Source organism: Penicillium samsonianum, assembly GCF_028829775.1.
Source record: "Penicillium samsonianum strain IBT 33392 chromosome Unknown utg000004l_segment0_segment0, whole genome shotgun sequence".
Lineage (NCBI taxonomy): Eukaryota > Fungi > Ascomycota > Eurotiomycetes > Eurotiales > Aspergillaceae > Penicillium > Penicillium samsonianum.
Window position 1 is genome coordinate 3199085 of NW_026643262.1, and position 25691 is coordinate 3224775.

Sequence of the window (25691 nt, forward strand, 5' to 3'; positions counted from 1 at the left end):
ATAGAAAAAGCAACCAACGAAATCCCATATCCGTGCCCAGCCAAACGCTCACAAACTCCAGGTCTGTACTGGTGAAAACAAGAGAAGGAAGGAAACATAACAACATCAATATCCAAATTGCGACGCAGAGCTGGCATGTGGCCAGAACCCGGGCCCTTTCTCTGACACAAACGGCTGCGAGTAGTACCCAGACAGATAACTCGGGTCTGGATGCATAGATTTTGTGACATTTTGGGACTCGAGAGGGGGTATTACATGCACTGATGGTGCTATGCCCATTGGGTAGCCGAAGCTGCCTGTTGGGCTGTGTGGACCACTTGACTCGCTAGTGGTGGGTGAGAGGGGCAGACCATGCGAGTGCTGTAGCTTTGAGTCATCTTCTTCCAGCGTGGAAATGCCGGGGTTATCACCTGCATCGTGCATGTCATGTTTGGCCTCGATCATGGGCGCTATTACCGGTGCTGCGTGTGCACGGGATGATAGTTCATCGCCGTCTTGGAAGATTGCTTCTGGTAGATGTGTTTGTGTGACCTGAATCAAAGTGCTGGCGTCTATAGTGACAAGAATACAGACATGGTTAGTGGAACTGCTGATTGGGCCTTATGTTGGGATATGGTGACACATACCGATTTCACCATCCAGGAACTGTTCTTCCATTTGTCGCACGAAGTAGATCTCGTCTAGGACCTGCAGCCTGTGGGCAGGGGTAATCTGGCGTCTTACGTCTTGGCCAGCATCTCGCAGTTTGTCTGTTGTGACTCCGTGGGTATCCTTCAGTTCGCAGAGGATATGAACAAGAAGTCGCAGTCGGTCTATCGTCAGTTAGTATTAATGACGGTCTCATATCGGTGCTACTGAAAGGATATGCTCACCAGGCTTGAGCAGATGATCAGGCTCTTTGTGTAAGACACCAGCGGGCCACCACGCAGGCTTGGTAAACTCCGGGTCAACACGCTGTGAGACACCGGCAATAACCCTGCGTCCGTTGTACGGATAATGGACCTGCTTCCTAGGCTCGACAAGCTTAATATAAGATTTTGCAATAGCGCGGCAGTTGAGCTGTTGGAAATCCTCGAATGCCTTCTCGTAGTACCGTCGCAGCAGCGCTCGGTTACCGACACGAAGGACAGTCCGCCCGGGTGGAGGTGTGGTAGGTGGCGGCGAGCTAGATTTAGGTCGAGACCTGGACACACCGCCGGCACGCTTTGACTTTTTTCGGCTTTGCTGTGATGACCATTGGAACGGAATCATCTCGGCCTGTCTCGCCTGATTGGAGCCCCATCCCGAAGATGGTTGCTCGTCCCAAGGGGAGTGGGGGGCTTGGGTTGGGTCTGCAAGGAGGCGAAGGAAGTCAGTCTTGTCGTTCTGGAACTTGAACTCTAGAAACCTGGCTCACTTGTGAACTGCGGGCTGGCCTGTGGGGCTTGGCCAGTCATTTCTATGAATCGGTCTGTAACATCAGGTGTGAAGATTGCGCCTTCACAGCCTGCAATTGAGGGTGAGGCTTGTAGTTGCCATTGACCGTTATGGTCAAGGTATATCATGGCGAAGTGAGGGTGTGTGTATTCGGCGGTATGAGGTTGTTTAGGAGTGATCGGCTATTTGATTATTAGCCAAACTTGATACTTGTTGCCTTTTGTTTCGCAATTGGGAAGTTATATTACCATGTTCATCGGTGGTTGCTGCGGGATGCACGTATCAGAGTGTCTTCGCTCCAGCACCTCTCCGGGAAATGGATATCCACGATTCATATCCATGTTTTGAGATAGTATGTGGTTTGAAAATCGAATCCACAAGATCGGGGCTCACTGCGCCTGTCAAATGTAGTAACTTGCAAATGCAAAATAGAATACAGAAAATGGACCTGGCTCCCTCGACAATCGTCGGCCCACGGTGCCAGTTAATAGTAAAAAGAGTAAACGCAGCTTGCCAATGGATAATAAATCCGGGACCATTCGATCGGGGGCAGAGTCCAGGCGAGATAAATATATACCACGACTACGTAGTAATAATACGGCACCATATCCATGATCTCCCAATTCCAACGCCAAACCCCGAGTATTGGCATAACTCCACATGACATTGATGTCCCCTGAAAGTGCGAATCGGCTTGGTGCTAATGCAAGGAAAAATGAATAGCTGCAAAGCTGAGCGTGTGGCAATACGAAAGCTTCCGTATCACTTCGTTTTGCATCTCGTGATTGGCTCATCCACTTCTGCCCCTTTGCTATGTGTAGTCGATGGGTCGAGTCCGTTCTGCGCATTGACGCTCGTTAGGGCTGTGATCCATGGAGGAGTGTCACATAACCTTGTTCGATCCATGGTTCCCGTCGGGGGATCCGAGGTCGGCCCAAACACTGCTTGGAACGTCTCAACTTCTCCGTTTAGAGACCAGCCACAAAGATCGTCAATTGTTCGAGCAAACAACAGATCAAATAGATCCAAGTCCCTCAACACTTTCTCCATTAGCTGCACTACTTGTAGGCTATCTGCAGCAAGCCGTTGTATCCATAAATAAATTTCCCGCTCCAATACACCAAGTTTACCCTCTAACCTTCCAGTTTATCAAGAAATGGTAGGCATAGCAGGAGTTGCAAACTGTACTGAATCGAGCGACCGCCCAATAAACCCAAGGTGGAAGCATTTATCTATCCAATCGTATTAACCGATCGGCGATCCCTTGGCCACATCAGCCACGCCAGGTGATAAAGAACAGCGGTCGTCTTCGACGCCTCTGAGGTCATCTCCTGCAAGCCAAGAGAGGCCAATGGACAACTGAATAATGCGTGGTCTAGGTGAATCTCTCCAGCTTCAATGGATCTACTCCGTATGGATACTTACTTGCGTTGCCAGTGCGTCAGCATAGCACTGGGCTTTTTCATACATCGTACACGCAGCTGCGCCCACAGCTCAATATTTTCTTTACTGCTTTTTTCCCCTTCTTTTTCCTCGGGATTTGTGGGTAAGATAGTAATGTCAGGCTTCCAGTACGGAGCACAATGTTTATCTCCACCGGGCGCTTGGTCCAAGTACCCTTGTCCGTGCGGCCCTTCTCCAACCTAATCTTTAACGGGGTCTGAAGACCTGGAAATGAATCTTTTCTGTCTGCCTGTGCCCGAAAGCTGAGGCCCCCGGGGGTCAAGGCCGTAGACGCAACCATCGAATCTTGAGCTTATTTTCAAGTTTCGCGGAAGTTCGTTTGTGGTTCCGGACGTGCGGATACCAAACCCAAGAAATTAGTCCTGGTCAATGTTCGTTGTTTCCCTTTTTTGGCCTCTTGGTCTCGCTCACGATCGCTTCCTTCCTTTTTTTTCTTCCCCAGCATGGTGTAAATACACACCACTGGAGGTATGTATCGAATCGCCACTAGCATGGATTCTTAGGTAGGCGATTCCAAATTCTGCTGTCCTGCGGCATCGTGCATAAGCGGACGTGGCAACCCGGAGCTAGAGTCGAAGCATTTTGGGAACACAAAAAAGGACAGATATTGTCTGTATCCATAAGGAGGAAGATCTCTAAGGTTAATTGGATTTGAACTACCATTGGGATCGGTTCCCTGCTCCCGGATCGACAGTGTCTACTGGGAGCGGGGAACCGCGGACGGCAGACCAAGAAGCTGATCATCGAATTTGATCAACCGCTTCAGTATATGGTTTTTAGGAATTGTTTCTTTTTCGGGGCCTGGTGGTAAACGACATAACAATTGAAAATGGTCATGATTAGCTAGCGCCACCCAGGATCTCGGCCTGCGGCGGCGGGGACTGCAGCCAGCTGTAGAAAAGCCCAATGTTATGAGGGTCGTGATGTATTATTATTATTATTATTCCTCCACCGTCTCTTTGGTTTTGTTAATTTCGTTTTTGCTTTTTTTAGGGGGCACTTGTAATATTGCTATTTGGACTGGTTCCACCCACTAACATGGAAAACCCACTAACATGGAAAATTTAACCTTGTCACTTTATTTGATGCTATTTGATGCTATTCAATGGGCCTCCCGGGCCGCATATTCTGTACTATTGTGCGATATAATGGTACTGGTAATTTCACTTTATATTGCAATGAGGAGAGATATCGAGGTTCTCGATCTTGAGAGAAGTCCGCACTTGACTACCGTTGAAGATAGGGACCCAGCAAGTATCGGCTTTCTATACTTTTTACCCATCTGCCTGATGTCTTTTGGCCTATGCATCGTATGGCTCGACGTCTAGAATTTATTGGATAGTCCATGGCCCGACGTTCTTTTGCCAGTTAGCGTTATTATCATTGGCAAAAGCAAGAAAAGAACCGAAAAAGAAAAATGGGTTAATCCCAAATCAATAACACGGGGCTAGTTACAGAATACGAAATAGCACTTGCACCTAGACTCCAAACCAGGAAAGCAAAAACATGTACTCCGTACATTACCATTCCCTGAGCCGCATTGGCCCCAAACTTTGTAATGGTCAAGGGTGCACAATCCCCGCAAGAGAATCGAATACAAAGCCCGATACAAAGCCCCCTCAGAAGGTGGCGTGGAAAAAATATGCGTCCCTTGCGTATATGTGCGGGCCGCAACACCCAAGAGGTGAAATGATCAACAACGGAATACATGCGGAGTACACTGTTACGGTCAATTCTATTATTGTACTCTTTATTCTGTACATTGTAGAGACACGATCTCTCCTTATCATGACCACATTATGCGCATGAGCAGATCTCCATCTGCCCGTGGACGCTAGCTGCTCCTATATGTGCTGTACCGTTGCACAACACCTCGAGGGATTGCATATTTGAAAATACTGCATCGCTTTATTTTCGTGCTCGGTAACAGAATATCCAGTGTTCCTGCTGTACATAGTATACTTACATTGCGCAATGTTATTGGGCATATAGGAATATGTGCGTCTCGGCGGGTGGTGCTCCCGGGGCTCCCGCTTGTTGACATTCTGTTGCCATTGCTAGCTGGGTGCAGATGACTGAATCCTGGAACCAGGATACTGGTGCAGGAAGCCTGCATTATTGGAACTCTGGACTCGGGTCGTCTCCGTATTGTCCGGGGGGTTTGACGCTGGGTATGATTTGCAATGTTCGTTGGGGTTACAGTTACTTGGATCGTGGCGGTGACTAGGTATACCCAAGTAGGTAGACTGCACCTGATGACTCCGTTGTTCTTCTCACCGTACTTGGCGTCGGGTTTCCGGGAATGAGATTAGAGCTATTGGCTAAGTACTCCGTCGAAGCTTGGTTTTATTCTTAGTGGTCACGAATTCCGCCGCTCTCGCTTTCCTCGGTCATTATTTTTATACCTGTAAAGCGCTATCTCCACCTGGGGGCTTGTCAACGAGCCTAGAACCAGTTCGACCTCGAATTATAGATAAGGGATTGTCTGTCCGGGTGCAACCGAATATAGAAGGTCGGGGTCAAGCACACTGACCAGTCACAGTGGCCCTGAAGATATAGAGAAATAATTGCAGTACATTATCAATCGGGAACTGACTTTAACCCCGGATACCAGTGGGTCCGAATTAATTTGACAAGCCCTTAAGCTTTCCAAATACCTTGGGATCCATGGAGCCGATAGAACAGACTCAAAATCGAGAGCGGGTCTCTTCCCGTATCAACTTACATGACTAGGGAGGCTCAACTTTGAGCCCTCACTCGCATCAACCGATTTGTCAATCGTGACATTGCCTTGTCGCACGGACTCTCGATTCTCCAATTACAACATAGTGGTTACAATATATACGACTAGGCATCCTAGGTAATGCTAATACTGGTAGCCTCGCTCGCGATGGCTATGAGCCAATGAGAAATAGGCGACCGGTTCGTTTCCGATTTCCTAATAATCCTCAGTTCCGTCTTTGTGGACTTTTCACGCAAGAGGTCATAACAAGGATTTCATCTATGCCTACGGTGCTATTTGTGCTAGGCACACCGTTCCGGTGATTGACGTCTTCGGACCTGGATCGTATAACTAGAGCAGGTCTCTGTACATGTTAGCGGAAGTAGTTTACGCAGCTCTGTGCTTACATATAGGATAATTGTCTCTAACCCTGATATGGAGTCTGACGTCTCGGAGATCACTAAATTTGGGCACTCCGTGCACCTGCGAAATCAGGGATGGACCAAAATTCAACCGAGGGAGGATATGCAAATCCTGTTGACTTGGCCCTGGACAGACAGGATCTTTGCTCCTCTCCAGCATTGATCTCATCCCTCTCGCTTCAGTAGAATAGCTCAATTCACAATTTTTCTCCCCTTTTTACCTCCGCCGTTTGATCCTCAAGATTGCGGCAGGCTCCTCCAGCCAAACCAAAACGGCCTAGGACTATACGGAGCTTGAAGCTCATGCACATAATTATGTGTGCGACTATGAGATATCCATCTGTAACCTTCTTACATCTTTTACTAATGCGTGATAGCAGTTAGTCCAAAGAGTTCGAGCCGGAAAGGATCCTAATAACATAACTCTACAACTGAGCCGCTACATATCTGCAGTCGTGAACAATTTTGATGTTTATATTGAGTATGCACTCATTCCAGTCCTAGTGGTCATTTAATCAAGTTCGAGGTACGGACGCAGCAGATATATATATTCTTACTCAAACAAAATCAATGTTTCTGATCATATTCTACCTAAATATATTTCCCCGGGCATGCTTTATTTTCACTTGCTCGTGGTTTCACATTACTAGGTGATAGGGCTTTAAGAACAACCATCGGCATTCCAAAAGATATATCTCTCCATCTCCTATTAATATCTTAGTTCTTTTTCTACTCTAATTTCGTATTTTCGTTGGGGTAGTAGAACTGTAGGACATTTGCGTGGCTTCCCCTTCCCGTTTTAGTGCTCGCCCCTTGCCGCTTTTTGCTCCCCGAATAAAACCGAGCACGCCCTTGAGCGCCCCAGCCACTAGACAATCCGTTCTTTCAACAGGCCTTTACTGTGCTATGCAACGGATAGAAGAGACTGTATTTCGCACTAAGATCAGAACTTGCTAGCAAATAGTAATCTAACCAGTCCGAAACATTCCATCTTTGTCCGCCGCCGCAGCTCTCTCGCCTCATGATCTCGACCCCATATAACTAGTCATCATTTCACAACTCTCACAATTTCGTCTTCACAGCTCCGTCTTCCCCCCCCGCTTCCACCTGCAGAATACCAAAGCTCCTTTAGTTTTTCAAAGTGAGCACGGCAGGCTTCCATGGTAGGGTATTGTAGTTGCCACCGGCGTTCGGGTCTCGCCCCTGGTAGAGGAATTGCAGGTTGCATGGATCGATGGTCATTGTTTGGTCAGGGTTGGTTCTAACTAAATCACCGTGACTGATGTCGTTGGTCCAGGTTGCACCACTATTGGCTTTTCCGGCGAAGGGCCTGCTCTCGCTTGCTGCCTGCGGTGCCCACGAGCCGCCGAGACTGTTGGAGGTGAACGAACGGAAGTACCGCTGTCCCTGTGATCCAATTGCCTCGACGATCATCAGGTACTTGTTCTGGCCTTTGACAGTGTACACTTGAACTGCCTCGAACAGGTTGTTCTTAGTGTCACTAAGTACCACCTCTGAACTTGTCCCGAAGTTTCCAGGGAAATTGTTGATGGGCATGCTGGCGCGATAGATCTTGCCATTATCTCCCGCAAAGAAAAGGTACATGTGCGTGGAGTCACCGATAACGGTCTGGTCAATGGCGCCAGTGTCTGAGCCGGTGATCTTTCCCGAAAAAAGGGCTTGCTCCGATGACCATCCATTGGCATTGGAAGGATCACTTGATGTTCGATAGGTAAACGTGCTCGAGCCCCATTGATAGGCCAGGACCCAAATGTTCTTTGGCTGGAAGAAGAACAAAGTGGGCGCAACGGCTGAAAAGCTCGTTTTGACTTGACTCGCAGTTGCCATGCCAGACCAATCCGAAAAGGCGCCGAAGACCATCGAGCCGTAGTTCCCACTTGCGTCAGAGGTTGATGCATAGACGATGTGTTTGTTATTGAGAACCACGCTGGTGAAGTCCTTAAGAGCGGTCCATCCGGACTTGGGATTCGCTAGAGGGCTAGTTGATGTCCAAGTATAAGTCGACGGAAGTGCGCAGTCGGCGACGACGACTGGCACTGATGCGAGCAACAATATGCCAGATGACACCAGGCCAGCTTTTGCGTTGAAGAATCTCATTGTCGTTGAGGTTCTAGTCTGTGATGGTTTGTTTGATTGAAGGACCTGAAGCAGAAAGTCAAACCACCTAGGCAGGAACCGAGCTTGTTTATATACTACAAGCACAGCTCATAAATTGAATTGTTTGCCCGGAGCAAATAAATTCAACCAATCCCTTGTTTTCGATAGTAAAATCTACAATGTTTCAGCTGGAAGGAAATGACCCTTGGTATTCCTTTTTGATTTGCCACCTTCAGAGAGATAGTTCAGGATAAACTACATTAGCCAGAAACAATCGTCCGCCGGACTATTGCCTTTCTAGAAAGGTGCAGACATAAACTCCGCCTCAACTTAACCATTTCAAGCCTATTTTCAGACCGAGGCTGGGTAAATGCGTCGAAGACATCAAGAATCTAGCCATGGGTCCTGATGGTGATGTTAGACGGATTGATTCCTTACTGACATATTGTCATTATAGGGCTGTTTCACTATAGAAACACACTAGTCTCAATCAGTTCCTGCTTGGTGGTTAGTATCTTCTCAATGTGGGTTGCTTCTTGCTGAAGCTCATAGAAGAACGTCAGATGTAATCCTGCTCGGAGCTGTCTCGGGGGATTTAGCGGGGAAAATTGAAAAATAGCTGAGCGTTTTTCAGAACGAGAGAATCCCTGTTTGGCGACTTTGGAGCTACTAGCTATTTTGGGCGACTTTTTAACCTACCGGTGATAGACGTCGTCTCCACACGGGAGGACCCCTCTTCGTTTCAAACTGAACGGATTATTCAACTTTTGAACACAAGCCAAGATTTGTGGATCCTTTTTTTTTGTTACATATTGGGGCCAGAACTTACAATGGGCCTATGTACTCCGTACCTGAAAGGAGCTTGGTGGTTTGATAGTATTCAAAGTTCAAGTTACTACTCCACATATGTTCTAGGCTGAATTCTTCTATGCGAATATTTAGGCTAAAAAATTGTCCAAATATTATTCCATCCGAGTCATTTCTAGAAGATTGGATAAAATAGGCAAAGTACGTTCCCCATTAGTGAAAGAAATAGATGATGCAGCCCCTGTTTTGAATCGGGGAAGGGTTTCCATTTTAGCCAGTATCTCAACTATGAACTTCTCTTCCCTAAGAAATGTTTGTTCCTGTCCTGTATAAGTATCGTCTCGATCCCTCCAGGACGGTGTCTTCTATCACTCACATTTCCATCTATCGACTTGGAGAACCAACATGTTTCTCAATATGATTCAAATCAAGACCGCTGCTCTAGTCATGCTTTTCGCTGGCCAAGCGCTTTCCGGACCCGTTGAATCCCGGCAAGCCTCGGTGAGCATTGATGCCAAATTCAAGGCTCACGGGAAGAAGTATCTTGGAAACATTGGTGATCAGGGCACCTTGAACAAGAACGCAAAGACCCCGGCAATCCTCAAGGCCAACTTTGGTCAACTGACCCCGGAGAACAGTATGAAGTGGGATGCTACTGAGCGTGAGTACAACCGTCTCGTGATAGCTAGAGTATTAGAAGCTGATTTAAAAAATAGCAAACAAAGGGCAGTTCAACTTCGCAGGGGGGACTATCTGGTATGTACCCGGCCTTTTCCACAACAATTACCTTTTTGCCTGGTCCTTACAGACCCTAGGTCAACTTTGCCCAGTCAAATGGGAAGCTGGTCCGTGGCCATACCCTAGGTAAGTGCTTGAGGCCCTGGAATTCAAGCATATCACAGCAAGAGAAGAAGCTAAACCCGTCAAGTGTGGCACTCCCAGCTCCCATCTTGGGTCTCTTCTATCTCCGACAAAACAACCTTGATCAATGTCATGAAGAACCACATTACCACGGTGATGAACCACTACAAGGGCAAAATCTACGCCTGGGTATGTTGTATCCATAATATGAGTTCAACAAAGTTACATTACTGATCGATCCAAGGACGTTGTGAATGAAATTTTCAACGAGGATGGTTCCCTTCGTAACAGTGTCTTCTACAATGTTATTGGCGAAGACTTTGTGCGGATTGCTTTCGAAACAGCTCGTGCTGCAGACCCAAATGCGAAGCTCTACATCAATGACTACAAGTGAGTTATAGCCCTTTGCTCTTTTCATTTCGGATGGATTCTGATTTTACGCAGCCTGGATTCCGCCTCTTATCCTAAGGTCAACGGTATGGTCAGCCATGTCAAGAAATGGATTGCTGCCGGTGTCCCAATTGACGGAATTGGTAAGATACCTATGATTCCAGCTCACCCTTATAATTACTCACTCGTTTCAAGGCTCTCAAACCCACTTAGGCGCCGGTGGCGGTGCTGCAGTTTCTGGATAAGTACCCTCTTACTTCTTATCCACCGAAAATTAGCTTACACCCTCTTACAGCTCTTAATGCCCTAGCCAGTGCTGGAACGAAGGAGGTCGCTATCACTGAGCTTGATATTGCTGGCGCCAGCTCTACTGACTACGTAAATGTGAGATTTTACAATGCCATGACTAGTAGGATTGACTCCTTACTAAATCTCTATTTTGATAGGCTGTCAAAGCTTGCCTGAACCTGCCAAAGTGTGTCGGAATCACGGTTTGGGGAGTTGCTGACCCGGTAAATGCCCATTTCTCCCCAGGAAAAAAAGACTGCATACTAAAACCAGATGTTTTGTTAGGATTCGTGGCGCTCCAGTTCTAGCCCATTGCTTTTCGACTGGAACTACAACCCTAAGGATGCATACAACGCTATCGCAAATGCCCTCTAGGAACGGTGCTTTCGATCTCTATCTCAAGTTGCGAATCCTGCTACTGAGCAGGCTACACTTCAAATTGGAGTGTCAAAAATGATTCTGAGACTTCGAGATACAAGGGCGGTGGTAAAAACGGGCTCTAGGAAAGAATGTTGTTATTTGTCATCGAATAATTGTGTATTTGAGGGAGATAATCTCGCTTTACTAAACCAATCGAAAGGTCTTTCCTAGTTGTATAGAACTTGCTATCCTGCCGTAATTTAATTCAAGAAGATGTAAGGATGTAAGCGAGCATGGCTAGAGGATTCGAGCTATTTCCATTGGCCATAGTGGTATACATTTGGATTAGCGTTAGAACTCGCAGGTAGAGGAAAAGTCATTCTGTATCTTTTTGTCTCACCCTTTCTGGGCTCGTGGATATCATGTTTGACTCTATTCACGTGGATCGTGAATGGCAGAGGATTGGGTATTCCCACCGATATATTCAGCTAATAGAAATTGAACACGCACATTTGCGATACCTCGCGGAACGGTTCGATGTTTCACGGCAGAGCATGTAGTGCGGCGAAGAATATTTAGACAAGGGGTAGCTGCATCCACATAGAGGGACCAGACCAAGCTAGGTCAAACTAAAAATCTACAAGGAGGCATGCTCCGCAATTTTTGGACCCTGGCCTTCAACCCCACCTGATTAGGCCGCTACACTAGCCGGGCGTGTTTCCCGATTTGGCAAGTAATACGGTAGTTTGAACATCAACATCTACCGAACAGAGTGCAGGATCCTCCATTTCAACCTCAGGGCTGTGATATGCAGGGACTTTGTCTCAGAGTACCAATTGCCCGACCAAGCTAGACTAATTAGTGGTGGAACCCCAGGCTATAATCACGTTTTGGAAAAAAGCTCCTAAATTAAAACAGGGATTCTTCCCGGTGGTCTCACTTTATGTGATGCCTATGAGAAACTAATCCTTCAATCGACCGAGCCTGGTGCACAGGGGCTCTTGGCTCATGGACTGTGTAGTATGGCAATTTTTCCGGATCGAGGTTATTTCGCGGGAGAGGCACCCCTGGCCGGCAGAATTTGACGAGGTTTCATGGCCTTGATGGGATATGATCATCTTCAATCTATCTTTTTATCCTAAAGGTGGGTTTCTAGCCTATTATCCAGGAGATGTAGATGTCCTCTTAAGAGACACACCCAAGCACCGGACTCAATCTTTCTTCGTTGAACCATCGCCCATCAAACATTTTCAGGCACGAATCTGTTCAACATGAAAATCTTTTCCGCAACACGTGCTCTTGCTTTTTCTGTGGCTGCAGGACAAGGTCTAGCTACCGTTACGCAGGGCGTCTCTGATGGCACCTACAACCGCCTGGTTGAGATGGCCACCATCTCCCAAGCTGCTTATGCAGACCTGTGCAAGATTCCGGCGACCATAACCACCGTGAAGAAGATATACAACGCCGAAACAGATATCAACGGATGGGTTCTCCGCGACGACAGTCGTCAGGAAATTATCATCGTCTTTCGCGGCACTGGCAGTGATAAGAACTTGGAGCTCGATACCAACTACACTCTCACTCCTTTTGACACCTTGCCTAAATGCGTCGGCTGTGCCGTGCATGGCGGATACTATCTTGGATGGATTTCTGTCCAAGATCAGGTCGAGTCACTTGTTCAACAGCAGGCCACCCAGTATCCGGAGTATGCTCTGACGGTCACCGGCCACAGGTATGAGAGTTTTCCCGTCTGCATTTTCACAATCATCTTACCCTATTTCCATCCATTGACTGTCCTTTCTTGACTTGACTGACACATGATCCAGTCTGGGCGCCTCGATGGCAGCGATAACTGCCGGCCAGCTGTCCGCTACACACGATCACGTCAGATTGTACACCTTCGGCGAACCACGGACCGGCAACCAGGCCTACGCATCGTATATGAATGAGAATTTCGATGCGGCGAGCCCCGAGACAACCCAGTACTTCCGGGTCACCCATGCCAACGATGGCATCCCAAACCTGCCCCCGGCTGAACAGGGCTATGTCCATTCCGGCGTTGAATACTGGAGCGTTGAGCCCCATAGCCCTGGTAGCATGAGTATCTGCACTGGGAACGAGGTCCAGTGCTGCGAGGCTCAGGGAGGACAGGGGGTGAATGATGCCCATGTAACTTATTTTGGGATGGCGAGTGGAGCTTGCACCTGGTAGTTAGAGTCAATTCTGCTTGTTCTGGTGGCCACAGAATGAGCCAATGAGCAGATTTCAAAAAGCGGAAGACAATTTTATTGGCATTCATTAGAATTCATTGAAGCCCGCACTAAGCGCGCCCAAGTGCGCTCACTAAACACGCAATTTTGCCCACGAAGCCCTGGAGACCTGGAACCCTAGGGCCTTGGAGCCGGCCCAGGGGGAGCTAAGGCTGGCACCGGGTAAGGTTGCGCCCGGAGCCAGCCCTGGAGCCCTGGAGCCCGAGCGTGTCGCGTATTAGTCAACACACCCGTGCTGACGTCTACACAGTGATCCTCCCGGGCTGCCCAGGTGAGCCCTAAAATCGGCAGCTCAGATAGGATCCTGTTTATATAGGTGCATATTCCTCCACCCTTTTCACCTGACTCATAATTTGATGATAATAGAGGCAGACTTTGACGTTTTTTTTGGCAGGAGAAGAACAATCTCTTTTGATTTTGCTCGCACTTTCGGGTCAGTATGGGCAAATATTTACGGATTTAGAGGCAGAAGAATTCTAGTAACTTCCTTGGGAAATTGGTACCACTATGTACATATCTAAATAATATCTCCCTGGTTGATTTTCCTTCATGCTTTGCTTTATCAATTTGCTCGTGTCCCAACATGCCTGCAGGCAGATTTTCAACGACAAATGCTGAGAAGTAGACTTCCACGGGCAAAAGAGCTCTAGCACTTATACTACCTAGGTATATCTAGATAGGTAGGTAATATGTCGGCTTTTCATTTAGCTCGCACTTTCGCGTTACTTGAGGTAGTACATATAGAAATATATCCATGAACCCATCTATAGATAGACCAGTAACGAGTAACCCGACGACAAATGTTTGCCTTTTAATTCGGCTTTTTCCATCAAGCTCCATATAAGATAGTAGGTAGAAGCCTACTACATATGTAGTATTAAAGCACAAATGTTTGCCTCAATTTGCTCAATTACGCTTTCACATGACGTGAGGTTTCTTGATCTCATTTGCGATCCCAACCTTGGAAGATCTCAAGCATTTACACCTCGTCACTTCCTCCCTGCCACTGCCTCTCTGCCACTGCCTCTCTGTCACTTTCCCTGTCACTTCTTCTCTGCCACTTCCTTCCTCTTTCACAAGTCCACTGATCAATTCCTTTTCACCACCAGCAACTCTTTCCTTTAACACCATCATGGAAACACCGAACTATCTCTTGCTTCCCGCTATTGCGGAGTTCATCAACGCGTACGAGAATAAGCCAACCGCGGAGAATGCCAAGATCATGGTGGGCGGTCTCCTCACTTACGCCTTCGATTCGAATGATGGCTGGGTCCTCAAATGGCAAGATGACGAGGAGAACACCCACTCCAACTGCTTCATTGTGAAAGCTATTGGTGAAGACAGGACCCTGCACACCATAGTGAAACTTGTTCTTGACCCCTCTGGTTCAATCCAGCAAAACTGGGATCAATCCGTCCCCCGCTTGATCAGTGCCCCCCTTCCTAGTGAACGATGCTGGGCCATTCTCATCCGTGGTATCAAAGTCCGGCTTTACGAATACCATCGTGACCAAGAGCCCGACTACCGTCTCGTTCCATGTGACTTCAAGATCAACGACAAGATCAAGCATGCGGTTCACATTCGCAAAAATGCTGACGCAATCAACGATCTTCTCATCAGCATCCCTAACCAGGTTCCTCAGCCACTCGAGGAGGGCGAACGCGGCAACCCGGCTCCGAATGATTCTGCTACCGACAAGACAAATGGCTCGCAGATTTCCCTTGATGCCACTCTTGATACTGTCCCTGGCTCTGGCCGGTACCTCGAGTCAACCTCTGAGGATCCCCCCACTGAGGCCAGCGAGGAAAAGACGCCTACCGAAGCCGAGCATGTCACTGAGCATGAGACCGCTCCCCAGGCCAAGACAGCAACCCAGGTTGATACTCCTACTTCTGAGACCAAGCGTACTACTGAGGCCAATGGAACCCAGGCCAAGATTACTCCTCAAGCGAAGGCTGCTCTTCTCGCCAAGGCTGCTGCTGGGCTTAGGGGTGCTACTCCGGCCAAGATTGCCTCTCAGGTTAAGCCTGCTGCTGGAGTGAAGAGTGCTACCCAGGCCAAGACTAATCCCCAAGCCAGGGCTGCTCTTCTAGCGAAGGGTGTTTCTGGGATGAAGATCACTCCCAAGATCAAGCCTGCGGCAGGAACTGAGGTTGTGGGACAGACAGCAACAGACTAGTTGGCATCTGACTTATCGGGCCACGATAACTACCTCTCGCTATGGTGGTACCTCCAATAGGTCGCAAGTCTCGCACGGATGACAGTCTTTTCGGTTCACGGTTCACGGTTTTCGGTTTTCGGTTTTCGGTTTTCAGTGCTTCTGCTTCTCTTGTTTCTTCTTTTACGCCGGTACTTTCAACAAGTGCCTTCTGCATGGTGGAAGTCAGGTTCTTGAATCTTTTGTCACATAAAGTGCATTGAAAAAGAACTAGAAGTCGGCTGGTTCGTGGTTTTACAGGGTGGACGTTCTTTGCTATCTTTTGCGCGAGGCCTTGATATCTCTTATCTTTTGCCATGAAGTGGTGCATTCTCTATGGAGTTTTCAACACGGCGGCCTCGGCACATCTAGTGAGATGAAATTAATTGAATCTATTCGTATCTACTTTCGGGAGATCCTCTAAGAAGCATTGTCCAAAATCTGTAGAGGTATGGACAGTTGTTATGTGAGTTGTTCGGAAACGGAGATTTTTAGGGTTGCCCGCAGGTACGACGTATGAGAAGGGTTGGAACAACTTGAAAAACAAAGCACAGAAACTGGTATCAATTAACAGCCTCGTCGATAGAAACAATTTCCCAGAATAGACACGGGAAAGTTTCAATAATCTACAAAGATGAAGAAATAGGAAGCAAAGCAAAAGCAAAGGGTTATCACACAATCCGCATAAATCCCACCTGGAGGATTTAGGTGTACTTCCGAAGCTATGAATGATCATTGTCAGCATATTTCCATATCGGCGTATACGGAACACATCTTCAAAACTCACATCAAGGGTTAACGATTTGCTGCTGTTCTCGACCTGGTCTCTGTAGATTCCGACCAGAGCCTCACTGTTTTGGAACAGTCCGGTCTTCAAACTAATCACGATGAACTGCATGCCAGGCGCGGCGTGGTCATGGATATAATTGGCAATGCGGGCGACGTTGGTGTTGTCCAGGGCTGCGTCAACCTCGTCCAGCACGAAGAATGGAGACGGCTGGTACGAGTGGATGGCGAACAGCAAAGCGAGTGCAGCCATGGTCTTCTCGCCACCAGAAAGATGCTCCATATCTCGGAAACGTTTGAGAGGAGGCATGGCGTGGTATTTGATGCCGTCCAAGTAGGGCTCGTCCGAGTCCTCAATATCAAGGTAGCTTTTGAAATGTTAGTGATCGTTCAGAGTCAAAAGCTATAAAAAAAACACTTACGCTTGACCACCCAGGGGGTAATTGGCGCTGCGCGTGAGTTCACGGTAAATCGGCCCGATCTGCTCAGAAATGTGGGTGAATGCCTTGTTGAAGAGGTCGGATCGCGTCTTCATCACGGACTCGAACTCTTCCTTGGCCTTTCGTGCAGACTTCCGGGCGTCCTCAAAGTCCTTTTCGGTGCTGCGAAGTTTGTTCTCGACACTCTCCAGGCGCTCCATGGCACGAGCATTCGGCGCCATCTTGTCGAGGTCACTGTTGAGAACACGAACCTTCTCGAGCAGTTCATCCTCGAGCTTGTCATCGGCCTCCTGTAATTGAATTAGCATTTAAGAAACTAAAGCGATAGGAACAAACACAAACCTCTTTCAGGGTCTCTCCCAGAGAATCGAAGTCGACCTCAATACCGTAATCGTGCACGGGAGGGGCCTCGTCCAAGCCATCTCCTTCATCCACCTCCATGGCATCCGGGTCTGCTGCTTGCACAAGGTCGTCAATTGGAAGCTTGTCAAGGGAATTGGAAGACTCGGTCAAAGGGACATCAATGTCTTCAAGCTTGCAGCGGCGCAGAAGAGCGTAACGACTGGAAGAGTTTCTCTGAATCTCTGCTTCGAGCGCATTGACATTCTTCAACGCTGCTTCAACGTGCTTGCTACGCCTCTGGAGTTCACGGCGTTGCTCTGCCAAGTGTTCTGCTGATTGGCCATAGATTTCCTTCTGCTTCTCGAGGGCCTCTCGGAGGAGCTCAAGTTCCGCTTCGAATTCATCGAGCTGGTTGCGGATTTCTTCTTGCTGACTTTGCAGCTCTTCAGTCAGGCTCTGGTCGCGCTCATATTGGGCCTTCAGGCCGTTGATTCGGTCCTCGGTTGCTTGGATACGCTGTTTCTCAAAGCTGAGCTGGTTCTCGATTCGGCTCTTTTGGGTGGTGAACTCAAGCTTCTTTTGCGCGGCTTCTTCCTGCATAGAGCCCTGCTGGGCCTCATATTCCCGGATGTCATCATAACCTAAGCGCTTGCAGAATTTGTGGTAGATCTCATCTTCAACAGTGCTAACCGAAGCTTGTGACGTTTCGATTGTCTCGTCAAGTTCGTCAAGGTTTTCCTTACGCTCGGTGTATTTGGGTCGCAGATCCTCCATCTGGCCCTTAACGAAGTCCAGCTCGCTACGTTTGCTCTCGAGGTTCCGTTCAAGGGCCTTCAACTCATCACGGGAGTAAGTGAGGCGCTGCTCGAGACCGACAAGCTCGCCCTGCAGTGTTTCTTCTTCGGAGCCTCGGCGGTGGCTCTTGGGGAGGGTGGTGAGATCACTCATGAGCTTCTCCTTTAATTTATACAGGTTCTCGACCTCGGAATCTTCCCAGCGCTTGGAGTTCTGCTGAGGACCACGTCCACCAGTCATGAGACCGCCCTTGTGGATGACAGTTCCATCGAGGGTGACAGCCTTCGCGTCCACATTTCGCTCGTAGCAAAGATACTTGGCCGTCGCCAGATCGTCACAAACAATAGAATTGCCACATGCGTAGCTGATTGCTCGCGCAACCGAATCATCATAGTCAATGGTCTCAATGGCAGGGCGCATGCCGCGATGCATGCCCTTCAGGTTCGAGTTGAACGCCTTGACTTGAATGGTTTCCAGTGGAATGAACGTGGCCTGGCCTGCTCGTTGGTCGCGTAGGTGCTGAATACACTCCTTGGCGGTCTTCTCGTTGTCCACAACAATGGCATCGAAGTGTCGACCCAGTACGGTGCTGACTGCATCGGAGTATTTCTTCTGCTTCGGCCGGCAAAGATCACTGACGCGGCCTTTGACACCGGGGAAGATGCGCTTTAAGGCTGAGATCAACTCCTTGGCCCGGAGTTCGCGTTCGGTCTGCTTCTTACCATCATCGGCCTCAAGAAGCTTCCTTAATACGACCTGAAGCTTTTCCTCTAGCTCGGTCCGCATTTGCGAGACCTTCAAACGCTCGGAAGTTAATGCGTTCAGCTCCTTCTTTTTACGCTCGATGTCCTTGGAAGTGGACTTGACGGTGTCATTGAGAGATGACTTGCGTTCGTTCATGTTCTGGACATCGGATCCAACAGACTTCAGTTGCCATTCGGTGTTCTCGAACTTGCCCTTCAAGCTGTTGACCGCTTCAGCCTCGGTCTTTCTCTGCCGGCGCAGATTGTCAAGGTTCAAGGAGTCCGCTGATGAACGCCGGTTGACTTCTTCTCTGAGCTTATGGTACTCCTGCTGATCGGCTTCGCTCAGCTGGCCACCCTTCTTGCTCATCGTCTTCTGCCATTCGACTTCCCACTGGGCCTGAGCTTTCTCGACAAGCCTGAGATCTTTTTCTAGTTGCTTGCCATTGTTGGATTGTGATGTGCGCTCCTTTTCAATCTCAGTAATCTTTGAAGAGTATCTCTCAACCTTCTTCTGGGTGATGTCGATCTTCTCGTCCACAGGTACAAGCGAGTTGTTGAGTTCTTCGATCTCCCTCTCCTTTTTCGTGATATTTTTCTCGGCCTTACCGACATCTCTGCCGACTCGAGCATGGTCTTTCTTGGCGTCTTCGACGTTCGTCTCATATTTCTCAACGCCACGGCGGTACTCCTTGAGCTCATCTTGGTATTTCTGGATATCAGCACTGGAGTCGTCGATCAGCCGCTGGAAGTGAAACAGCTTCCAGAGGATATGAGTGATAATGGCCTGGTCGCGCTCTTCGGCCTTTTTCGCGTAGTTCTCAGCCTCTCGCTTCTGTTCCTGGTATTGCTTGACTTCGGAATTGATGCCTCGACGACGGTTGAGCTGGACGGTTTGCTGTTCTGCGGCCTCCTCTGCCTCTGCCTTGAACTTTTCATAGTCGGCCTTGTACTCCAAACTACCAGAGATTTGTTCAATCAACCGGGTAAGGTCTTTGGGCGACTGGGCTGCGATCGCCTCGACATCACCCTGGAAAACAAGGAAGTTTCGCGCCTTGATCAGGATGTTCTCTTCCTCCAAGGCCTCGTTGTATTGGTGGGCGGACACGATTCGGTTGTTGATGCGGTATTCGCTAATACCCTGGCTAGTGATAGATCGGCGCCATTGCTGCTCCTCGCCCGCATCATCCTCATAGACTGCCATAACCCAAGCGGACTTCGGGTCGTTTCCACCGGCATCTTGTTCGACATCCATGCTCTCCGGCTCCTCCTCTTGCTCGCCATTCTGCCCATCAGCAGCAGGCTCTCCGTCGACTTTAGATGTGCGCAAAACACGGCCACGGTACACGAGATCGCGGAGATTGGTCGATCGCAGGTGAGAAGACTTGATTCCTAGAACGAAAGATATGGCATCCATCCTAATGCGCATTAGCGTAAGGCTCTTTGTACTAAGACTAGGAAGCACTCACGAATTTGACTTGCCAGACCCGTTAGGGCCGATAATCGATGTGAAATACGCATCTCCGAATAGGAGGACATGATGTCCCTTGTAGGACTTGAAGTCTAGTGACAAAGTTAGCTACTGCCTGCGGCGTATCTTGCGGTCGTACATACTGAAAAGCTCCAAACGAATGAGTTTTCCCATCTTTCCAGCGGCTTCCCTGAGGGAGCAACGCGCCGAGAAATTCAAGAACCCTGTTATTTAAGCAAGAGATTGAGTTGTGGGCAAGACGTGGGAGGGGCGCGATAACGGGTGAACCGCGTCCACCCAAGACGCGCCGGGGCCATCACGTGGGTACCCAAATTTAGTGATACATAAAGACCCTACGACACTACATACTACAACGTATTCTGACAAGCAATAAGACTCTTATAATAAACTTATTGTGATTCTCAATTGAAATCGCGTTCTTGGCTGGTATTACAAGTGCTCCATCGCTATCTAAGAGACAAAGCCAAAATGATGTACAAAACTGAACTAGATAGCATACGACACGAAAAGACCTTGGTGATACTTGGATAATGATCACCAATTAATCTCTGAATGGCATTTTCACATTCACCATGCGCCCAAAGTGCAGGAGATCATCCGAGATGTATCCATTGGAGTCCAGTCGGAAATGTGCTCTGTGACCCGCCAACTGCACAATGATGAAGTCCTCGTTCGTGAAAAGTTGCCGCACGCTCTGGAAAACCCGACGAGGCATGGATTTCAGTGTTCTGAAGAAAGTTGGCTCAGTTTCCAATGCACGGCCAAGTTTGGTACTATCCTCGTAACGCTTCATGGTTTCCGGAGAGACCGAGATTCTGCGCTTGAAAGAGAGATCACCTGGCGCCGCTTCGACCTGGTAAGGCTTCTTGAAAGGGACCATGCTTCGGACTGTGAAGAGGACACGCATACGACCATCGGAGTTGATCGCTCTGATATTTCTGACTAGGGAGCCAGTTCGGGAGATGAACAATGTGCCTCCAACGCTCATCATGATACAGATACCACCAAATAGAGATTTCTGCCACATCGGAATAGGAACCAGAGGATCCCGGAGAACCGCGTTCGAGTTGTAGATGGAATAGGCGAAGCAAAACGCGGACAGACCATATGCAGTTAAGACATATGGGCGATGAGAAGGAGCCTTGAACAAAAGCACTTGTCCGACTTGTAATACTTTCGCTTGTAGCTTCGCAAGGGCGCGGGGGTTCTTGTTCCCATAAGGACTTGCGGCTTGCCACGCGGAATCGACAGTTCTGGCCACACCCTTGGCCTTGTAATGAGGCGCACTAGAACTGAAATAGCGCAAGGATGACGTCGAGTTCATCTGAAAGCCAGGTCGCATTGGACTTTGTAGGCATTGGCGCCAGAATATTGAGAAGGTGGGTGGTCTGACGGACATGGTTGCACTGAGCCTATGCTCACGTTAGTAAAGCAATCAAGGCCATGACACGCAGCCAATTGACACCAATGGATCCGAATATCAACGACTAAATAGGTTCGCTCAGTAACTTACTAGGATGAGATATCAATTGACCGTCGTTCTTGTCGGAAATCGCCGATAATGGCCAAAACAGTAGGCGGCAGAAAAATGTTCCCGTCCCGGCCGCCGGTGAAAGCTCCCAACGCCCTCAACACCTCCAACGGTTGCTTTGGATTATCTCTCCAAACACACGACATCCAACAAATTGAACTCGGAGATTTGTGCGCTTCGACCTGGTGGTGGGCTCTTCGTTGATCCTGCTCGTTCCTTTTGAATCCAGCGGCCGCGGCGAGTTGCGACACCGGCCGAAGATCCCAATCGGCACCGCAGCACTCCCAATCTTCCAAAACTCCAGAATCACATAGCAATGGCAGCCAAGATCACAGTCGGTCAGGTTCCGGCCATGTTTGCCCGACGTCAGCAGAAGGTGTTCGGTGTCGGCAGACGTGAGTTTCCCATCCACGTTCATGGCAAACACCGTCTCCGCAACGGAAAGCCGCTCCTCTGAGCTCAACTCTACGGCGGAAGCTACTTGCGATATAACAATCATTACTTAACATCCGCTAACACTGTCATCCCTTCTAGGCCTGCAATCCACCTCTCCTACAACCCAGAACCCCGCCTATCCCCTCTACCCCTCCGTCGCTCAGCTCCTCCGTGAGAAGGGCATCTCCAAGTCCGATGTCTCCAAGATCCCAGCCTCGGGCCCCAAGGGTCGTCTGTTGAAGGGTGACGTGCTTGCATATATCGGCCAGATTCCCGCGGACTACCCGTCAACCCAGGCCGCCACTCTGGCCAAGCTTTCCCACCTCGATCTGAGCAACATCAAGATCGCCCCGGCCCCGGCCCCGGCCGCGCCGGCTGCGGCCGAAGAGAAGATTGCCGCCGAGCCCTTGCCCATGACTTCCGTCGCGATCTCCATCTCCCTGGCTGCCGTGCTGTCTACCCAGAAGAAGCTCCAGGATAACTTGGGTGTGACGGTCCCGCTGTCCCGCTTCCTTGCCGTGGCTACAGACCTTGCCAACGACGACCTGCCCCGCTTGGCTAGTTTCAAGCCCTCCGCCGATGAGCTTTTCGATGAGGTTCTCGGTGCCGAGCCGATCAACACATCACGCGGTGATTACGTTCCCGAGGTGAACGCTTTCGAGGCTCCTAAGACTGTCCGCTCTAAGCCTGTCACCGAGGACCTGATCGATTTCCTTAGTGCTAAATCGTCCAAGAAGTCTGTCCCCCCGGCTTCGGTTGAGGGCTCCTCTGGCGTTGCCTCCAATGTTTTCAGCTTGACCATCCCTGTTGGTGAGGAGGTCCGCGCTAAGGAATTCCTGGCGCGAATCAAGACTCTTCTCTCAGTTGAGCCGGCGCGGTTGGTGCTTTAGATTTCCCTTGGTGTTTCAAATCTCCCTTCTTCGAGCTTTTTCTTTTGTTTGTTCCCGGTCATCTGAGCCAAAAACTGGGCAGGCGAAGCTCATTCATGAATGTATACAGTATAGCATAGTTAATCAGATATTTCCTTGATTGGGTTACCTCGCTTGAGAAAAAGAAATTAGATAACAATACTAAAAGAATGGTCTTAACCAAGTTGAATAAAACACTTGGACCTCCAAGAAACATGTACGTGCTTATCAATTTCGATTCTCATTTCGTTTCCGGCATGGTTTAGATCCCATGAAGGTCGGTTGGCACAGCTAAATCCTCTGAAATGGGAACACAGGCACAAATTCGTGCGGGAAAAAAAGGGTCATGTCATCATCAAAAGCAACCCTGGAAAGGACAAATTGTAACGAGAACCCCTGCGCAACGCCGCATACCGGCAACCAGGAAACACCACAAGCGCCGTCGCTCAAAGCCTTGAAGAAACGTGGATGTAGAAAATGTTCGCTCGACTCCAAGGCATCCGGCCAGTATGGCCAGCCTAAATCACAGAGAGAGTTGGGACGAACCAATGGAAGAGGTCAAAGAAAGCAGGAGGAAGCAGAAAAAGCAAAGAAAAAAGAAAAGAGAATTCAAACAAACAAAAAACCCATTCCGAATGAAGGAGCGCCAGACGTCCACCCGCGAAATGCTTAGAACCACCGATTGAAAGAAAGATGCAATAGATGCGGACGCATAAAAAGACGAAGACTCAGATCCCTCTCAGGCCATGCAATGATTTTCCCCCAGTGACCAAATCGAAGCGAACCGAAAAACGCCATGTCGAATGCAAATGAAGAGGCAAATTAGAAAGTAGAGGGAATTAGCCGAACTACCGGATGGTGCCCCATTCGGCCAGTTTGCTGCCTTCCCGACGAGTGTCTCTTGTAGCTCGTCTATCAAATATTTTCCAGAATCTGAGTGTTTCGTCGCCTGCTCCAGTTACGACAGTCTGGCCGTCAGGGCTCATGGCGAGGTAAAGAACACGGAAAGTGTGGCCGGTCAGCGAGACGATTTGTTCCATACGTGGGTATTTCCAAATGACGATTTGGTTCTGGCTGTAACCGTGTGTGCTGATGATCTCGTCTGAGTTTTTGGACCAAGAGAGGTTGCAGACCTGGCTACCAGTGTCCACCTCTTTGATCATTGAGCCGGTTTGTGTGTTCCAGAACTTAATCGTGCGGTCAGCGGTACCGCCGCCAGAAGCGAGAAGATGATGTTGATGAGGAGACCATGCAATGGCCTTGACTGCAGCATTATGGTCGGAGAAACGGTAGAGGGGTGTCTCGCTCAGCTTATCCCAAACCATCAGTTTGTTGTCGTTGCCGCCGGATGCTAATTGGCCATCTTCCGTATTCCACTTCAAACCACAAACTTCTTGTTTGTGACCAGAAAGCTTTCGAATATACTGGTCCGGAGACCGAACGTCACGGTGATAAATGAGACGGTCTCGAGATCCCGATGTGAGGATGTGATCGTTCCACGCCAAAGCACCAACTCGGTTGGTATGTCCAATCATGGTTCGTAGCCGCCGACAATGCTCAGCATCCCATATTTGTACCAGACCTTTACCCGTGCCAATTGCAAGATGTGTACCCTGTAGTCCATGGTGTAAGTATCATGTCTGGAGCTTTGACATGGAGATTCCTTGCTTACCCTTTGAATCCAGCTCACGCTGGTCACTGTATCATCCTTCAGCTCGCACAACCTCGTAACTCCACCAGTGTGGGAGTTCCACATGTAGACAGAGTTGGCCAATCCAACGCCAAGAACATTACTACTGCCCCAGTCCACCAGGTTCAAATAGAAATCATCTTGAAGATCCGGCGCATCCAAGACCTTGTAGGGCACCTTGTTTACATACCGGGCCTGTTTTCGAGGTGTTTCGAGAATACGCTGACTGTCATATCGAATAGGAGAAAGACTGTAGAGTTCAGAGCGAACGTCTAAGTTGGGGCCATGCACACTCCGAGGGGTTTTAGAGGGGGTTGGGTGTCCCGATCCGGGCCGTGAAGGTCCATAGTTGAAGAGGTTCTTGTGTGGTGTGGTGGGGGTGATGCTAGCGGGAGGGAGATTGGCAGCGATATGGGCGGGAGGTGTATGGGATCGAGTCTTATCATTGATTCCATTGCTGAAGCCGAGCAATGGGTCGGATGGCGCAGAGTTCAAGTCGGGCTGTGGGACCGTGTTTCCAAACAGCTCACTGCGCAAAACTCGGGAAAATGTACGGTTGGCTTCCTCGGCTGCGGTTAAAAGTCAGTTAAAATGTACAACACATTGGGTTCCGATATGTAACACACTCTTTTGGAAATGAAGTTCGGAGTGAGGGGGGCGTTTCTTGGCCTTGGAAGGAGTAGATGGGCAACCATCTTCATGCAACAGACTATAAGTCGCTTGGAGATCTTGTCCGTCGCGATTGGGAATGAATCTGGATTATGGTCAGTAGCTGGGTCATAAATGACTGCCATTGTTTTGTCGCAGGCTTTCTGATTGAAAACCATCAAAAGTGTGGCTTACCGGTCCCCATAAACCCGCTGTCTTTTGCGACATGGACTGGAGGCCGGGGTCCTGTCCCGCCGGCTCCCAGCAGTCTCATAATCTTTCAATGCTTTTGCAAGCGCACTAGGGTCGATTGCCTCTGCTCCATCTTGCCGTTGGCGGCTGCCCGAATTTGAATTGTCTGGGAAATACATCGTGCGTTTTGACGGCATGCTTGGCGGTGTCTTCGATCCAGGTGGTGATGCGATGTTTGAAATCTGCGATATTTGAGGTCTTGTTGCCGACCTGTTCCCGGCCTTCTCTGAATTCTGAGGTCTGTCCGCCATGGCGATGTCTGGTTGTCTGTCTGAGCCCCGAAGACAAAGTGCAACCGATCAAGACAGAGAGAA

The 25691-nt window shown here is 49.0% G+C and overlaps 9 protein-coding genes across 9 annotated transcripts; 4 read left to right on the forward strand and 5 right to left on the reverse strand.

Annotated features, from left to right (window-relative positions):
- Window positions 1-105: 105 nt before the first annotated feature.
- N7471_008131 (DUF2841 domain-containing protein) lies at window positions 106-1757 on the reverse strand (the record flags this gene model as incomplete). The annotated part of the gene is made up of 5 exons (XM_057280850.1): window positions 106-551; window positions 627-812; window positions 873-1331; window positions 1397-1598; window positions 1665-1757. The coding sequence occupies 5 exons, from the start codon at window positions 1755-1757 to the stop codon at window positions 106-108; spliced, it is 1386 nt and encodes a 461-aa protein (XP_057135110.1).
- A 5395-nt stretch (window positions 1758-7152) lies between these two features.
- N7471_008132 (uncharacterized protein) lies at window positions 7153-8142 on the reverse strand (the record flags this gene model as incomplete). The annotated part of the gene is made up of 1 exon (XM_057280851.1): window positions 7153-8142. The coding sequence occupies one exon, from the start codon at window positions 8140-8142 to the stop codon at window positions 7153-7155; it is 990 nt and encodes a 329-aa protein (XP_057135111.1).
- Window positions 8143-9366: 1224 nt separating this feature from the next.
- N7471_008133 (endo-1,4-beta-xylanase) lies at window positions 9367-10863 on the forward strand (the record flags this gene model as incomplete). Its single annotated transcript, XM_057280852.1, has 10 exons — window positions 9367-9610; window positions 9666-9709; window positions 9765-9813; window positions 9878-9999; window positions 10055-10200; window positions 10255-10343; window positions 10396-10425; window positions 10496-10584; window positions 10647-10712; window positions 10774-10863. 10 exons carry the CDS (start codon window positions 9367-9369, stop codon window positions 10861-10863), a joined length of 969 nt encoding a protein of 322 aa, XP_057135112.1.
- Window positions 10864-12119: 1256 nt separating this feature from the next.
- On the forward strand, window positions 12120-13059 carry N7471_008134 (lipase family protein; the record flags this gene model as incomplete). The annotated part of the gene is made up of 2 exons (XM_057280853.1): window positions 12120-12580; window positions 12675-13059. The coding sequence occupies 2 exons, from the start codon at window positions 12120-12122 to the stop codon at window positions 13057-13059; spliced, it is 846 nt and encodes a 281-aa protein (XP_057135113.1).
- A 1191-nt stretch (window positions 13060-14250) lies between these two features.
- Window positions 14251-15297, forward strand: N7471_008135 (uncharacterized protein; the record flags this gene model as incomplete). Its single annotated transcript, XM_057280854.1, has 1 exon — window positions 14251-15297. The coding sequence occupies one exon, from the start codon at window positions 14251-14253 to the stop codon at window positions 15295-15297; it is 1047 nt and encodes a 348-aa protein (XP_057135114.1).
- Window positions 15298-16019: 722 nt separating this feature from the next.
- N7471_008136 (cohesin subunit SMC1) lies at window positions 16020-20066 on the reverse strand (the record flags this gene model as incomplete). The annotated part of the gene is made up of 6 exons (XM_057280855.1): window positions 16020-16037; window positions 16103-16469; window positions 16524-16831; window positions 16884-19839; window positions 19891-19984; window positions 20036-20066. 6 exons carry the CDS (start codon window positions 20064-20066, stop codon window positions 16020-16022), a joined length of 3774 nt encoding a protein of 1257 aa, XP_057135115.1.
- A 388-nt stretch (window positions 20067-20454) lies between these two features.
- Window positions 20455-21312, reverse strand: N7471_008137 (uncharacterized protein; the record flags this gene model as incomplete). The annotated part of the gene is made up of 1 exon (XM_057280856.1): window positions 20455-21312. The coding sequence occupies one exon, from the start codon at window positions 21310-21312 to the stop codon at window positions 20455-20457; it is 858 nt and encodes a 285-aa protein (XP_057135116.1).
- Window positions 21313-21760: 448 nt separating this feature from the next.
- pdx1 (uncharacterized protein) lies at window positions 21761-22769 on the forward strand (the record flags this gene model as incomplete). The annotated part of the gene is made up of 2 exons (XM_057280857.1): window positions 21761-21839; window positions 21979-22769. The coding sequence occupies 2 exons, from the start codon at window positions 21761-21763 to the stop codon at window positions 22767-22769; spliced, it is 870 nt and encodes a 289-aa protein (XP_057135117.1).
- Window positions 22770-23635: 866 nt separating this feature from the next.
- Window positions 23636-25628, reverse strand: N7471_008139 (WD40 repeat domain-containing protein; the record flags this gene model as incomplete). The annotated part of the gene is made up of 4 exons (XM_057280858.1): window positions 23636-24400; window positions 24460-25046; window positions 25104-25231; window positions 25321-25628. The coding sequence occupies 4 exons, from the start codon at window positions 25626-25628 to the stop codon at window positions 23636-23638; spliced, it is 1788 nt and encodes a 595-aa protein (XP_057135118.1).
- Window positions 25629-25691: the final 63 nt, after the last annotated feature.